The following is an 18488-nucleotide window of genomic DNA, read 5'->3' as shown; positions in this document are numbered from 1 at the left end:
ATGGGTTGACAGACGACCAAGATTGATTATTGCTAACTACACAGCCAGTACCTTCATGGACTGAGGAAGCTGCACCTGTTGCTGGTGCACCCGCATTTGGTGCTCCAGCTGCCGCCGACGACTGCGCAGCTCAGGTTCAAGAGGAGTTGGGCACTGCTGCTCCCGCGGCCGTCGTCCCCGCCACACCGTCGTGGGGAGGGTCGTCACAGGACTGGGCCGCCTCATAGATGATTGTTGACAATCAATAATAAACAATGCAACACATGTGAGTTTCATTGAAATATAATGAACAACAACGTTGTTTATAGGTATAAGGAAAAAATAGAGTTCGAAATTTCTGTAGGTATACTAATCTGTATACTATCTGTTTAAAGCATCGTAAACCTGATTTAGGGAGAATAATTTACATATAGGGCAACACTGCTGGTATGATAATATCATTTTTTAGGCCTATGGACTTGCATCCCGTGCCACTAAATATATTTAAAAAAATAGAATTTTATTTATTCCATACTGAACTACCTACAGTGCAACAAGGATATTATAATGCATACATACCACTACAATCAAAATAATGTCACCAGTTTTATTGTATGTGTTAGATATAAGTTTAAAATGGGCCAGCCAACTGCAAAAGTCAGTCGCTGGTGCTCAAATAAATAGCACGTATAAAGTAACCCTATCGTTTTACTTGAACACGCCACTCATCATTTAGGATATCTTCTGATAAACTACAGAGAACCCAATAACCATCCCCATAGCATCCTAAAGTGGTGACCCCGACGTACCGATACTGACGGTACACGCGAAACACTATAACGCAGGGCTCTCATTTCCAGGAGGAACACTAAGGCCAGTGTGAAAAACATTTCGGAACGCGTTTCTCTTGTCCCCAAAAGGTAAAAGTCGAGCAGGAGACCGCGGGGCATTGACGAACGGCGCCCGAAAATATTCATTCGATTATCTACACGACGCACAAAAATGAACTGACACTACAACATCAAAAATCACGCAATTGACGCGAGCGCAAAATTTGCACATACGATCCAGACGCGAGCTTCCGCGTAACCAAAGAGTATAATACGAGGGCAGCACTGAAAATTTCAAGAATCAAGGAAGTGACACAACACAATACTATTTAAAAATGTATTTATTGCTTTTCGAAGTATTCTCCGCGAAATTTGACACATTTTTCCATAGGATGGACCAATCATTGAAGCAACCATTCCATTCGGAAGTTGGGGTCTCCAAAATGGCCGTTTTGTAGGCGTCCACAGCTTCTTCAGGTGATGAAAATCTCTGACCACGCAATTAATTCTTTATTTCAGGGAAAGTATAGGAATCATTAGGGATTAGGTTGGGGCTGTACGGCGGATGGTCTAATAATTATATGTTTTCTTACTCTAAAAACTCTTTTGTGCTGTGCGCGGTGTGTTAACTCGCAGTGTCGTGATGGAGGATGATGCGGCTGTTGCAGTTCTCTTTACGGAGTTCAGAAACGACCTGTGGCAAACAAATGCTAGCATACCATTCTGCATTAACCGTTGTTTGTCCCTCAAGAGGAATAGTCGCAACATGGCCGGTTTTGGAGACAAACGTGGACACCATTTTTTTGCAACACTCCGTGAACGAACAGTTTTTGTTGGCTTTAACTCATTTCTGGACACCCAAACTCGTGACTAGTTTTTTGTTTCGGGTTCGTACGCGTATATCCAGGATTTGTCACCTGATACGATGTTGTATACAGCATTTGAGGATCCTGCGTGGAATCTTTCGAGAGTTCTGACGCACCAAGTAACGCGATCCGCTTTTTGCTCTTCACAGAGCAAATGCGGTATCCATCGGGAAAACAACCTTTTAACACCTTATTGTTCATACAAGATTATTTGTATTTGACTCATGCCAATGTCTAAAGTTGCCTGAATTTCGGGGAATGTCACATGTCGATCTTCCTCAATCAGCTTACGCACAGCATCAACGTTTTCTTTGGTGACTGCAGTTTTTGGACGACCTTGACGGGGATCATCACTGAGCTTGACACGTCCACGTTGAAATTCAGCAAACCAGCGATAAATTGTGGTTTTGGATGGGGCTTCATCACCAAATGCAGAAATCATCCGGTCAATACACTGTTTTTGTGTTAAACCTCTTCGAAAGTCATAATAAATCATCGCTCTAGAATTTTCTCAAGTCAATTCCATTTTCTCAACGACTAAACAAGTTTGAAAAAACCTTGTGACAAGACCGAGAATCTTTTTTTAAATAAATAAATGGTATTCGATTTTTAAAACCAAGGAGTTTTCAATTAAAAAGATTTTAATATGACAGGAACAGTGGAAATATTCCATTCCCGATACTTTTAGTGCAGCCCTCGTAATATATAGGAAAAAGAGTGCGCGTAACTGAGTGTGTAAAGCAATAATGTCAAAGGACAGCGGTATGCGGTGCGTGGCTAGATGCTCCGCCTTATTCTTTTGAGCCGCCGCTCAGCTGACGCTAGCTCTACGCCATTAGATCGAGTTCAGGGCGATGACCTTAGTTTACTGGTAAAATAAATCAGTCAGGGGATCTTAAGATTTTTGAAACCATTTAATATGAAATGTTCTTTTACTTGCATTTAATCTATGGGGGTTTGATTTATTTTTAGTGGTGTCTCCGCATTCTACTTCATATCCGTGTAAATAATCATACAGGGTTTTTCTAAACAGTGAATTATATACCTACATACATTTGGCCCTAAACACTCACTACTCACTCCCATGTTTAGCCCTAAATATATAAAAAAGGATCAATAAAATACAAACACAATAATTATATTTTATTTTGATTAATACATTAATTCATCGACCAGCGATTAAAAAGTAATATAGCATACCTTGTAATAAATCATACTTCAATTTTGATATATTTAACTTTTAGATAGGTACTAAGTACCATGATATTTAAAGCAATGAACGGTAATTAAAAATTATATGACGTTAATGTGTATATGTAGTAGACATACCCTACATAATAAAACATATGGATTTTATTATGTAGGTATTACCAATCAAAATGAGTAATGTATGGTCTTATATTGTTGTTTATATAATAACAGTAACGCTGCCAATAAATAAAAAAATTAACAGAACTGTAATTTATCATACTTCAGCTCGCCCTGAAGTTATCCTCTCGGTTACCATATTTTTTTTTACTGCACAACTACTCTATATGTGTCGGTGGTAAAAGATAACAAAATTACATATTATTTGACAGTAAAATAATACAATAAGTTCATAATACTTAATATAAACTAAATCGTCTGTACTTTAAGTAAGTGTTATGAAAATCAAACAAATTTGTTTTGCGTGCCTACATAGATTTTTAAAATAATTGACAAAGCTAACTTTATTTTTTTACATATCATATTTCTAATTGGTAAAGAAGTTGCCGTATGTTTAAGTTTTATAAAAATACTACATAATTAATGTTATGTTTTTAAGGACCACTAAAAAATAATAGCTGATATGGTATTGCTATTAAGATTAAACCGCTTGTAATTGTAACTGTGTTTATACATGAGTTTTTGAGCAAAAGTTACATTTTTATTATTATTTTAGCTAAGCCGACGTTTTCAGAGCATGTTTTCAGGGTGACTGCAGTTGACACTTGACAGTTTAGCGCCATTTGTTGCCTCGGACAAGTTATAATTACACACGTTTTAATTCTTTTAAAAGTGTTTTTTTAGTGTGTAACACTTGTCTTAATGAAATAAATTACAATAGAGAATTATTACATAAAACGAATATCAATTGTATCATTTGTGATTTCAGTTAAATTAGGCAGGTTACAATGTTTCCAAAATTTTTGAGGTTATGTAACAATTCTTTTTGGCAACCCTAGTAATGTTACGTAGAAGACTAAAATTTGAAGCAACATCTACTTACTCGGCTGTACTGCTTTAAAGCACAACACTGGAAGAAACGGCAGAAAAAGTTAACATTCTATGAATAAAAGCATTATTATTTCGATTTGAAGGGCGCCATAGCAATTACCGAGATAATGACACTTAACATTAAATATCTCAAAGTGAAGAGCCGCTCTGAATTCTGAGCGGCTCCCTTGTTTGTGAAAATAAGGGACGAGACGAGCAGGACGTTCAGCTGATAGTAATTGATGCGCCAGGCCCATTACAATGCAGTGCCGCACAGAATTCTTGAAAAACCCAAAAAATTCTGAGCGTCTCTACAATTAATTAATGTCACTGGTAATTTCACTAGCTACGGCGCCCTTCAGCCCGAAACACAGTAATGTTAACACATTACTGCTTCACGGTAAAAATAGGCGCCTATATCCTACCCATAATCTAGCCGGCATCCGGTGCAAAGGAGCCACCCCGTCACTGTCAGCTGCATGATGAGCGACCAAGAATTTTGGGTTTTTCAAGAACGTTAATCGTATCATTCACAATTTCGTATCACTTACCTTCAGTTTAACGTATTTTATTTATTGCTCGTCTCGTCACTTTTTCTCATACTAAACACACTTATCATAGGGCTGCTAAAAAGAGTCATAAATCACAAAGTATAGCTTTATTATGTCAAGATTTTAATAATATTTACAATCAAACTAATTATATTAGCAAAGCTTTAAATATCTTTTTCCGATTTCAACTTAAAAGGCCATTCAATGAAACAAATAAACATATATTATAAACAACCACATATGCCTAATATAACAATAATTATAATATATAGAAGGATTTAACATAACAGGGGTAAAACATATCTACATTGGTAACAATTAATAAGGTCTTTATATAAGACATTGTGTACATGTTTAAAGCCTACGAGCTTATAAAACGACCATTTCTTCAGTAATTTTTTTTTTAACATTATATGGTATAAGACAAGTCGGGACAAGTTTGATAAGTTTAGCTTATTTGGTCGCTATCACACTATTTAGTTAGTAAATAAAGTTCTAGTGATAAATCATCTTTTCTCACCAGCTGATGTGAGCAAAAATTGAGCGTAAGCTAAAGGTAAATACGATTACATGCAGACCAACAAATAATATTATACAATCAGGTAATAGTGATACACTTGTTAAGTATATAAATGTGGTAAATATTACCAGCATGAAAGAAGTGCTAAATATTTTACGTTGACTGTTTGTTTAATGTTAATCCACAGACTAAAAAGAATTTTACCTCACGTAAGGAAACAGAATGATACAGATTATACAACACTTAACGAATGTATTTATTATTATATTATTTACGTTTTGTTATGTCTAATGTTGGTAACGCATTGATATTTGAAAAAAAGTGTGTGTGTACTTAAGTATGCACGCAAGAAATTATACTTTTTCAGCCTAACGAAGCAAAAATCATTGAAATGATTTATTCGTCGTGCTATTTTAAGTTTTTAGAAACAACAATTTTGTAAACATTTTGCAAAGATGGCTTTGACAATTAATTATTTAATAATGAATACGGCTGTATGGGCTTGAACCCTTTGCCTGTCCTAATAATGGACTAAGAAACAAAACAAAACGGATGACGCAAACATCAGAAAATTTAAGGAACCAACTTCAACCTGTGTTACAGTGATGCGTACGCATCTTAAAATTTCACTCTATTATTTTTTCGTAACACGCCTAAAGAAGTATAATTTATAGAACTTTAAAATTTGTTGCAATTAAATACAACCCAAATCAAAAATAATTGAAACAATCTGTTGATTAAGCTTGTATTTTCCTTTACTTATTTTTGCTCGTATCTATTGCTTTAGTTTATTTTTCGTGAAGCAATATTTACAATATTAAACTTAGTTACACATAAAAATCACATACTTAATCACAAATCGTATTTTAATGAATTATTTCTTTCGCAACGAATGCCAGTTTCATTTTAACTTTTTTCGAAAATTGGAAAAAAAAAGCCTCTTTAAATGATAAAAACCCTTGGTTCTGTGTGCAACACAGTCTGCTAAAGTTTAATATCTACTTAATATTTACCAATAATAGCTACAACAGGAATTTTAATATTAATAGATTTTTATATTATCTATATTTTAAATGCCTATAATTTTGATAGCCAATATAATTTACAAGAAAATACAATATTTTAACCCTTATCATCTATCATATAAGCAACACTATGGAATACGTCATTAAACTTAACAAAAATATAAGGTTAGGCCACGGACTAGTAAAAATAAGGACTCCGTGTCACCTTACATAACAGTGTAGCAACAAAACAAGCCGATTAACGTGTAAATACATAGCCCCACGCACACACTCGCACTACTGCAGGCCGATAGGCGGCCATTATGAGAATTGTCATCGTCTGTGACAGATCAGTTTGCGTCTCAACAAAATATTTTCAAATTGCCGTCGTGCGTTGTGAAAGCGTGTAAAAAGAATACTACGGAACATAAAAAAGTATCATGGAATTACGTTTCACAGGTAGGCCAGTAGTTATAATTTTATTTTCGCGCTCCGCGTGATAATGACAGCCAGTGTGGCCGGTAAATAATTAGGGACTTTACCCGAAAAAGTGGGTAATCCATTTAATGATGTTCTAATTAGATAAATCATTATCTGTTTCAAGATGTAGAGATTTCTTTTTGTTTTAAGATTAAGAAATATCAGTATAAAGAAACTTAAAAGTTTAAAATGTTATTTTGTCTTTCCTAAATGACGCTGTACCAAGAACAAAATTAAAGACCCTTAAATTAGATGTGTACTTTGCAAATAAATAACTATAACGCACATAGTTGATTTTTCTAAAAATCTACTTATTTTATACCGTCAGTGGCAAACAAACGAACTACAGTTCCTGGATGAATTATTTGTAGGTACTAAGTTTTTAATTTTTAAAAATAAAAATAAAAAATTGTACATACATTAGTACATTTTTACTGTGTAATTTATCTATTTATACATTTCATTTATTTTTATTTTAGGAATAATATATTAAATTTTGATAACAATCGGAGTTACAAAGTAATTGTCGTCATATATGACTAAAATTGTGGGAGAAATAATTGTGATACTGGTATCCCTCGTGACTTACTTCTCACACTAGCTTAAAGGTGCCCCACTTGCTAATATCACGGCGCGGAGTCCTTCTTTTTTTACTAGTCCGTGGGTTAGGCATGATAAAGTGTCACTTTTTAATACATGGCAAGAGTAGGTAAGGTAGTTCGATAATATTACTGAGTATATTTTATAATAATGTCAGAAAAATATTCAAGTTGATATTACGTTACTAAAATAAGTAGGTGAATAGCACCCACGTAAGGGTGATTAAAATTTTGTTTTCTAAATGTATAATTACTTTGTTTGAAAGTAAAAAAAATACCTCCTTTTTTTATTACGGTGATGTTCCCGTGTGTTCATTTACAGCAGTTTTCAATAACGTATCTCTAGTTACGGATACATTGCTATCACCTTTTCATGACAAGATCTTATCTATACATAGTTATGTCCAATGCTTTATGTCGATAGGCTGTTGAAATGTAAGTAAGCGTAAAAGGAGAGATATGTCTACATCTAGAGGTACTTACTAGTAAGTTAAACTAAAGATAGATAGGTTATTGAAAACGGCCGTTAATGTCGCTATTGTAGCGCCCCGCGTTATTTGCGCGTAGCTTAGACTTATTTGTTGTTGGTCTATTCCAAAGAACGACAAATAGTTTCTGTACAATGTCAAAAAAATATCTATTTTATTCCGGTTTTTCATTAATTAACATTAGAATTAACTGGAAACTGTAAACATGTTCTTAACATCTGTATTATTTATAACATAACCTCAAAGCCTCCTACTTATCCTATAGCATAATCACTAAGTAATGTGTGCGTTACTAAGACACGTAATTGTCAATAGATTACTATATTAACTAGATTTCTACTAATAGAGAATTGGCATCATTATGCGATTGAGTTCATATACTATTTAATATTAACACTGTCACAAATCTAGATATTCAGGTCGTTTTTTCTCATCAATGGAAAATCCAAATATATGGACTCTGCGTCTCTAAAATAAATTCATCTAGCGCTGTTAACTTACAGTTTTTCAACTGTCCTATGACGCTTCGCTCATAACCCTTGGCATGTTCGACTCTAGGATCCACCTTAAACAGGATCTGTGGTCGTATTGTCCATAAAATTTGGTAAGGTATAGCTATATTGGAAAACTGGAAGTACACTCAAACATAAAAACGGAAAACTATTCAAAAGTTTTAACGAAAGCCTTTTTGCCTTTGCCTTTCATTGGTTCGCGGTTTGAAAGCCAGCTGTTAAAAACATTTTACACCACGCCGAACAGTTATAAGTTTTTCGAGCATTAGTTGTTCTTCTAAATCATCATCAATCCATTGCGCTACGGTGATATTTTATTATTTTAGTCTACTTTCACAAGAAAATGCTTTGATTGTAAAATTTACTATTCGAAATGTAGGAAATTTCCCTACATACGAATTACGTACTATTTCGAATGAATTTACACTATTCCTAGCACTTGTTTGAAGCATCATAACAAATTGATTAATTATTCATCATTATTGACATTACTTAGATGCGTGCCATTTCGCAGAATAAATTAAAATCAGCAAATAAATATAAGCTGTGTTTCAAGCAGCTCAATTTCTTATGATAATTTGAATAAGTACTCCGTTAAAGATTGAACGTCGACTGTTATTAAATACAATATTATTTTTTATCATATTATGCCAAAAAAAATGCTTTTGAATATTAATTTTATCTGGTATTTAGAAATTCTTTCGCGGGCACCTCGGGACTAAAGTAGATAACTTAATGATTTTTTAATAAATTTACATTTAAAACTTTTATAAAAAAAATACTTTCTGCATTATTCTTTATAAAACATAATATCAGGCCATGACAACCAGGGTGGCGTAACTAGTTTCGTGCAAAGCTATATATATAATTTCATATTAATTATAATAATAATTCATTAAATAACTTGTACCACTTTTACCAAAATGATCAATTTTAAGTTTTAACTTACAATTTTTAATTGCAATCTTTGTCGTTAGGCCACTCTGGTCAGGTTAGTCTGACACAATATCCTATATGCGCAGGTTTTTGCTTGACATATCAATATAACAATTGACAGACAGGCAGACTAAATATATTACAATTGAACCTTTGGGTAACGAAATTTCGTTGACCCAATATGCAATAAATTGTTGTACCAGCAACGGCACTTAAAATAGTTTTTATAGGTACACTCAATACTTTCAACAAGTATCCGCCTAATATATGTAATCTTATATTGTTATCGTAAATCCGTTATGGCAGCGACAAGTTTTAGTTTAAATCATAGCAACGCATACCCATATTTTTACTAATTTTTAATAATTAAAGGCACATGAGACTATCCATCATATCGCAGCGTGACCGAGCGCAGGGTGATGTGATCGCGATTGTATTATTAATCATCTACATTATAATTCAAGAGCAAACGCTATCAGATACAACATTAGGAACACAGATCTTATAAAAATCCACAGTAGCCAATAGCAATTGGTTACGATATGTTGTTATAATACTAGACCAATGAGCATTCAGTATCGCGTGACCGCTCACCTCATTTGTTTGACAGAATTTAAGTCTACTGGGTTGTTAGATCAAAATAAGAAATGAGCCATTCCGTAACATATCCATAAAATAAATAGTGTAAAAACTACGCGAGAACATAGGAAAAATTTAAAATAACTTAGTTATTATGCTCAATATAACTAATGGTAACTATTAAAAAAATGGCAATTAACTTTAGCCAAAATATTTGCTAACAATAATTAAATATAATTAGATCATACATTTTATAGCGTAAAAGGAACTAGTTTGTAGGTAAACGAGTTCTGAACTCAAATTCGAAAACTGAAACTAATAGTTATTTTTAGGGTAGTTTTAAAACAAGCCTCACTTAAAGAAAAATTATCGCAATACCACACCATCCTTCTTTTTATACTATATCTCCTAGCAGATACCCTTTATCAACAAACCTACAATTAATTCACATTATGTCAGATCGACACTCATATAATTGAAAAAATATTGACTTCGGCGGATTCTACCAAATTAATAGGTTTGATAAATTCCATTCGTTCTTGTTGCGAAGTATTTCGTGTCAATACAACCAACTCATATCTTTTTTAATCCGACCAATAATAAATGTCGATCCAACACTAGTGACGTACCCGATGAACGATAAATGACATCAATTTAAAGCATTGCCGACGTGTCATAGGCTTAATATCCAATCAGCCTCAAATGGTCTGTTACAACGATACCATGACATTCGTAGACGTAGCACTTACTTCGTAAAGTCTTGTACTAACTGTATACTGTCTTCAGAGCGTCTGTGTATGTGGGCCCTACGAAGTGGTTTTGGGTGTTGCAGCAGTGAGAATTTTTCCGTTTGTTGGTTCGTTTGTTTCTTGTTCAAAGCGCTACGAAGGTGACTCTCACCTGAAAGTTTTGAATAATATTAATTTGCCTCCCAACAAGAATTAACTGGAAATATAGATCCTATTATCCAACGATCTTTGAAATCTTTAGTTTTTCAGTTAAAAAACTTTCATGGACCCTTAATCGTCGGTCACATTGAATTCATGATTTGCGTACTTTAATTTGTTACTTTGCTGTTTAGTTCGTTCTTACAGCACCGAATAAATACTCAACTGAAACGGACATTATAAGTAATAATCTAAAACTCGAGAACGGCTGGACCGATTTGGCTAATTTTGGTCTTGAATTATTTGTGGAAGTCAAGAGAAGGTTTAAAAGGTGAATAAATAGGAAAATGCTGCTAAATTAAATAAAAACAATAAATTTGTTTTTCCTTTGATGTGTCCATACATAATTTCTATGAGAGAATTTATTGACGCACGGTTTGACAGTTCTGCTGTGAAACAATTTCATTACGACAGCAGGGTGCATATCTTACGAAGTAATTTTTGATGTTATGATATATTATTGACAAATTCATATAAAAACATTATTTTATTTATTATATACAGAACAACGTCTGTCGGGTCAACTAGTTATTTATATAAGCATAGATACCATAGTGGTATAAAAAGGTACTAATTACCGAACTGTAATGTTTAGATCCCAAATAGTAATATAATATTAAATACTGCTGCTTTGTGATATAATATAAATTCAAAAAGTGACCGTGACAGGGACCATCTGAGTGTAAGTAATCAGTACCGCCCATACTCTTGCAAAACTAGAGGAATCACAAGAGCGGTGCGGGCCTTTTAGGTATGTGTCTTTAGAGGTGTCTATATCGTACCGTAAAGCAAACACCGCGCCAGGCAGTTGATTCATTGAAGAGGAATACTACAAATTCAAGTGATTGGGATAGTAATAGTTTGTGGCATGTGGTGCGTTGATGGAATTCGGCGGCAGGGATAGGGTGAAAACGATCAAGCCATTCAGAGTACAGCACATTGCCAGCCAAATAATTTGTGCTGATTATAGAGATAAGTAAATGATTGCGAAATTGAAGTGGCAATGGGCAGGGCACATAGTTCGATTGACAGATGGCTTTTGGGGCAGTCAAGTCCTCATAAGGCGACCACGTACCAGAAGACGCAGTGTTGGTAGGCCCCCCACAAGATGGACCGACGATCTGGTCAAGATCGCCTGAATACGTTGGATGAGGGCAGCACAGGAGCGAGCGTCTTGGAAATCTTTGCACGAAGGACTCCTCGTCCTTTGTGCAGCAGTGGATGTCTTCCGGCTGATGATGATGATGGATATAAGACAGAAATACTGCATATCATGTAACTGGACGTATGCCTTGGAGCGCTAAAATGTGAGCCACATACAAAACACGTTCCTGATATTATAACAAGACACAATAATTACCTGGCAATGATAAAGGCCGTCCGCACATGGTGATGTCGTGTGCTCTAGGCGACACTGATCTCGAGGCTCTAGCTCTATTCATGTTGTTGTTACACTTAGACTCCTCATAACGGTGGCCACGTCTCGGCGATTTGCTACCCAGTAGCTCCTGTGACTAAATTATTATCACAACATATTATTATTTAAATATGTAATGACAAACATGATAAGAGGACAAACTTGCGTGTGTAACCTGTCAGTGATCACACTCTTTAGTTACACCAGAAGAATCATAAGTGTGTTTGTGAATATTATTATAAGCAAGAAATTAATTTTTATAAGTGCTATTAAAATTAAATGAACAGGGGCGTGCATTGGTTTTCTGGCAAGGCACTGTAGATCTAACTAGTCGTAGTTGAGCCTGGAGATTACTTACCGTAGGTATCTAGGAAAATTCATGAGTGGGGGTTCAATAGAAGTTTGGTTATAAAATAACGGAACCAAATTAAACTACATTAACTTTAACACAATATTTATTTAGGTTCGTAACGATGTAGGCACTGCCTAATTGCCTAAATGTTATGCACGCCCTTGTATATAAATGAAAAACAACGCCATTGATCCGAGCGAATGAAATATTAAATTAAAAAAAATATTATGTAACAACAAAATTCCATTATGAACATCTCTTGTTTTTTTTAATTCCTAAAATTAGTGTCTTCTTTTGGATATTTTTTGCGGCAGTTGTTTCGTGAAAATGGACGGAAATGTGTTACAGGAAACAGGAGAATCGCGCGCTATTTGATTTGACCAATGAGCGCGCACGGTGGCAGAGAGAGATGGCTGTTAGATTGTGCCAACCCATTTTGCGTGAGGTTGGTACTACGACGTACTGTCGGCCTATGCATGTGTGGCGAGAAAGAGAAATAGAGAATGAGAACGCATCAGCTGTTCACTTATCTATTTTAAAATATCGAGTTACTTTTTGACTCAAAACTTTGAATATTTTTTGATGTGAACTATGAATATTTAATTATTTATTTGATGCAATATAAGTTCGAAAGCGCTCCTGTGATCCTTCTGGTGTAATAAGAGTGCCTTTTGTCCTCCTCTTTCATAAAAATCTTACAAAAATACGCATATACGCCTACTAAACTTACTTCTTCTCGAAAAATTAAAAAAATTAAAAGTCAATGGATAATTTTTATAGATAGTAATAGTGTTCTAAAGTGCATAAAGATCAAATAAATTGCATTCAAGTGTATTTATAATATGGAAACAAACTGTCTTATACAATGCTATACGCAGAATTAGTTCTAAAAATTAGAATATTATAAAAAAAAAAACACAAAAGCAGGAAAACCATGTAATAAGCTTAAAAGTAGAAATTTCTATTTGTGCATATAGGCTTTAATAATGTGCTAAATTAAACTGACACAAATACCAACATATATCCCAAATACACATAACACAAACTAACATACACAGATATTATAATATTAGTAACCTTTTCCTGGTAATTGACGGAATAAGCACTATAAGAGACCGGACTATCAGCTGCAAAGTCGAATGCACTCGACGCGCGGAACGAAAGTGAATCTTCATCCAAGCGGCAAGCATGAACAATATCCATTTGTTAAAAAGGAATTATGTTAAAAGTGAATGTGAATGTTAATGCATATAACTGAGGCACCATCACATAAAAAAAGTAAATATAAGTAACCCGGTTACATTATCTCTGAACATCGATGACGTCACATCTTTGCTTTGTTTAGCATTACTAGCATTTCTATTATTATTAATTAATACACAACAATTTAATTTGTGATGCTAATTATTATTATAATGATGAAAAATCAATGATAGAATCTGGGTTAAGTAAAAAAGGAATTTATTTTTCTGGAAGTACTAATAATAGTTATATTTAATATGTAAATAGTGCCGCTTTATAGCGACACAGATTAACAGAAACTGCAGAATCCTTAACAAAAGTCAAAATGTAACAAAACTTCAAAAATAAAGCAGTGAACATGTAACCTAACGTTAATGAAACTGCAAACCGTACTGACAGAACAAGACGACCACGAAGGGTTGAAAGGGGAATGGGAGAGGGGCTTCACATTCCAGCAAAGTCCAGAGATAATGTGGCCGTGTAGTAGTAATTTGTAAATAAAATACAATTACAAATAAAACTATTTAAGTATAAAACACAGACAACAGCAAATATCTGAACTTCTTTTAGACGCCTATTGGAGGCTGGTTTCCACTTTCAATCAGGTAAGCCATAATTCTATTCCGCTTATTATTTAAAAAAATCATATTGATGGTTCTTAAACAAAAACACTAGAATATACAGGCGTGTCAATTACCATCAGCTTGTCTCGTCCCTTATTTTCATTAAACAAAAATCTTTTGGGCGTTTGTCCAGCAGTTGTCTTCCTGTGGATATGATATAGGAGGAAGGCTCAGACTGATTATTGGGCCTATTTGGCCAATACTTGTACAATATTTTATGAAAGAGTGGAATGAAATATCAGAAGTGGACTTTAATAGATATTGCTTTCTTCAAATAGTAATATTTTGCAAAATTTTTAGGAGATTATTTGTCAATCAGATACTAAAATCAATTACCGTGGAGTCTCCTGTACTATGTAACTCATACAAGTGCACTCTGTCCATCAGGTCTGTTCTACTTAAGACATATTAAAATTTTAATCAATAGAAAAAATTAAGTATTTATGTTGCTATTACCATGAGGCCAACAGTTTGTTGGTGGAGGTGATCTAATCATATGCTCGTGCACTTCCTTCAATGTCAATGGATCATCATCATAGTCCAGGGCTGTGCTGCCAAATTCCTAAAAAAATAATGTTATTAGTAATTCTCACACAATTAAGAGCAAACCTCAGAGAGATAGAAAGAAATTTTTTTATTAATATTACACATTAATACAAAAGACTTATATTGGCACTGAGCAGGTTATCAACTATAACTCTGCTCTCAACGCTCTTCTCGAAGCCAACCCTGCTTGTGATTTATTTGCGGATGGATGGCAGACGATTTTAACAGAGTGCTTGCGTTTTTGTGAGAGGAATGGATGAACGGTATTTGGATGTTAATTAATTGTTAGTTATTTACAGTAAACTTTGTAATTATTAACTATTATTTGTGTAATATGTCTAGATTGTAATTAATTCTTACTTTAATATTGTAATTGGCTTACGCCGTTTTATTAAAGTATAAATAAATAAATAAATAAATAAAGTAGATCCTGTAGATGAAGCCACAACCTGAGAGTTGAACAAGACATATCACATTTTATGAATGTGACTTCCCTCGAACTCGAATGAATTTATATATATTATATATGAAAGTAGATAGTTTTATCCATATTTATTACATGAACAAATCACCACAAAATTCCTTTTACAATTACTATCACTACATTTCTTTAAGCCCCACATCACTCTCTAATTATAGCACACCTGGCTTTAAATAGAATATTATTTTTATAAATTTAATATATAATAAAAAATATAGTATTATTTTATACACTTTGTATAAATGCATTAATATTTTGTTCATTTATAGTAAGTGTTTCAGAGTGAGTTGTAATTACCTCTTATCGGGGAGGTGCTGGTTCATTACCCACCATATACTAGTGTTTTTTAAAATCATATGTATGTTTTTTAACCCCATGAACACTGTGAGGAAACCTCTACACTCCTCAGAATAAATTCAAATTTTGGTAATTGTTAATTTTATTTATTGAATATGATTTTTCATTTATTACTTACATTTATTGGTTGATAGGTTAAAATGGTTGAAGTTGATATGATATTTTTATTCAATAATGTTAAATTTATTGGTTGATCTTCATCATCTCTATTCTACATATTATGACAACAACACTTTTTTTTATATAAAATAAATATAATTAAAATAGCACCTGTGACATTAATATTGTGTCGTCAGATTCACATTCTTCTCTTTGGCTTTCAATCAAACTTTCTCTGCTAGCCATAACTTGCTGTAATTGAAAATATTGATTCATTATTATTCCGTTGTGGATATGCACAAGAGTATAATATGAGTGCTACATGCACTATTTTTAAATTAATAACAAATTTAATTTTAACCTTATACCTGCCGCCAAATTCCACCTTCGCACGACACGCCACAAATTAGGATATCATCCCCACCATCTGGATGTATGGCGGTCCTCCACAGAGCGGTTTTCAAGGAGCTTACTTCCTCGTACTACTAAGCCGTGGAATGAGCTTCCTTGTGCGGTGTTTCCGGGACGATACGACATGGGTACTTTAAAAAAAGCGTGTACACCTACTTTGAAGGCCAGCAATGCTCTTGTGATTCCTCTATTGTTGCAAGAGAATATGGGTGGCGGTGATCACTTAACACCAGGTGACCCATACGCTCGTTTGTCCTCCTATTCCATAAAAAAAATATATAAGTATAATTTTAGTGATTTATATATAGTTTTAAAAGATATGCCATTATATATTCCTTAACCAACAGTCCCCATTTAAAGTTAGCAAATACAGATAACCAAAAAACGACAACACACTTGTAAATAAGGATTATCCTGCCGGGAAAGACGTAAAGCTTCCATGTCTTGAGCGATGTTTCTAGTTCTTCCAGGTGTCAACAGAACAGCTGGTGATCCACTTGAATGCGGACCTACTAGAGAAAGAAGTAAAAATTTAAGTTCCAGGCTCACTTACACTATTTTAGTATATTTTCAAAGAACAGAGAAATATTCCTTACCCGACAGCGTATCGTTACTATCTTGCATTTTTAACAACAATAAATATTTTGTTTGAGCAGTTTTCTAATGTAAACTCCTAACACAGTCCCATTGTTAAAATTTAAAAACAATATGACTTTTCCTATTTAGTTAAACTGTTTTATATGTGTAGTTATAATGAAATAGATCTGCCAAAATTGCGTTAACTGATATAAATTATAATTGTAAAAAGAAATTAATAATTGAGTGATACCTGATAAACATTTTCATATAGATAGGTATTCATAGATGACAATATCACAAGGTACTTTGGCAGAATGACAGAAGTCAAAACACTAGACTCTAACGCAAAGAGGATGTAAGTACTAAGTTTGTAAAAATTTAAATTTAGTTTAGTATGAAACGTGCAGTCGTATGACTTATGTTTGAAATAGTAGTAATAACAGTATGGCGATTGGCGACAAAGTGTAATCCAGCTAAGTTTGAAAGCGAGCAGTGTTAGAACAGAACTTAGTGGATTTCAGCTATTCTATTCTATTCTTCCTACTATGGCTCCTGTGGAAGGTATACCACAAGTTTGCCAATGTCACGTTAAGGTAGACCACCAAGCTTAGAGTATTCTTTTACTAATTTTAATCGTAGTGATCGGTGCTTAAGATAGAAACAAGTTTTATTTTCTTATACCTGAAACAAATATGCATGCTGTTAGGACTATAAGGGACAAACACAAATATAATTACTTAAATTATTTGATATAAGTACTTAGTGTTATTTACAACTTAATCTTATTTACTTTAATATATTTACACAAAATATATACAAAAGGAGTGAAAACTAGGGAGAGGAGACATTTAAAGGAAGTTGGGCGGGGAATTCAGGAGGGGCAATTGAAGAATAAATGATCCACGTTTCCCTCATCTAGACCACATTCACACAAGGAATTGTCCCTAATTCTTATTTTAGCCAAAAATACTGGGGTACAAGCATGATTAAAACGTAAACGACAAATAGTTGAAATCACTGACTTGTTGGGAATTTTAAATTTCGAGAACCAAGGTTTCTGAGGAATTACGGGTTGTAGATCTCCATAAAATTTGCCTTTAGAGTTTTTGGAAACTTGCCAAATGCTGGACCAACTCTCATGCAACTTGGGTTTCAGGATGGTGCGCAAGTCATGAGAGAAAATTTTTGAGTATTGGAGGGAAGATTTCAGCTATGTCCGTTTTTGGCAAGATTAAAGCCGTCATCTGTCAATCTTTCAATGACTCCTCGTTTCATACATTCGAGTTAAACACTTTTTTCTTAGAGAGTTTCGCTAGGCTGCTCTCGGAGCAATAATATAAAGCCTGGAGTGCGCGCATTTCAATTGAAAATTTTCTTAGTAGTACTCTTTCATCAAATTCACCTAGTAGCGCGATAGAAAGAGACGACGTGTGGCAATTGATTTCAATTCCATACGTAGCCGTTTTTTATTCAAGTAAGGTAGTGCTTACCACTATAATATCGAGAGAATAACGATTTAAAAAAAGGATGAACATAAGAAATAATGAAACAAGCTGTTGCGTTAAATAAACGTAGCTCTTGAATCGGGAGCCCTCTATCAGCTATCTTCATACAAAATTCACGTCATAAACCTGACGACACCTTTTGATGTGAAAGGACAAAGCATAGTATCACATTTTGTTATTTTAATATTGATTGTATGGATTATAGGGCAAAGGTCCGTGTGTAATTAGAAATAATGCAATGAACTCATTTTAATTTTCAAACTCCACTCTTAAATTTCACAACATTGAGGCACACTCTCGATTGCTGAATTTATGTTGTTGTCGTGCAAATGGAAAAAACATGTGCA

The 18488-nt window shown here is 34.0% G+C and overlaps 1 protein-coding gene across 2 annotated transcripts; it reads right to left on the bottom strand.

Moving 5' to 3' along the window:
• Positions 1-2805: 2805 nt before the first annotated feature.
• On the bottom strand, positions 2806-16874 carry LOC126975096 (uncharacterized). 2 transcript variants are annotated; one of them, XM_050822912.1, is made up of 7 exons: positions 16654-16874; positions 16454-16569; positions 15818-15898; positions 14620-14725; positions 13376-13467; positions 11890-12043; positions 2806-10482 (listed from the first exon to the last, which is right to left on the bottom strand). In XM_050822912.1, exons 1-7 carry the CDS (start codon positions 16679-16681, stop codon positions 10328-10330), a joined length of 732 nt encoding a protein of 243 aa, XP_050678869.1. In that variant the 5' UTR covers positions 16682-16874; the 3' UTR covers positions 2806-10327. The 2 variants fall into 2 exon arrangements, with proteins under 2 accessions (XP_050678869.1, XP_050678870.1); XM_050822913.1 differs by having other exon boundaries at positions 16454-16566.
• Between the last annotated feature and the right edge of the window lie 1614 nt (positions 16875-18488).

Source organism: Leptidea sinapis, chromosome 34, assembly GCF_905404315.1.
Source record: "Leptidea sinapis chromosome 34, ilLepSina1.1, whole genome shotgun sequence".
NCBI lineage: Eukaryota > Metazoa > Arthropoda > Insecta > Lepidoptera > Pieridae > Leptidea > Leptidea sinapis.
This window is presented reverse-complemented; position numbering and strand designations above follow the sequence as displayed.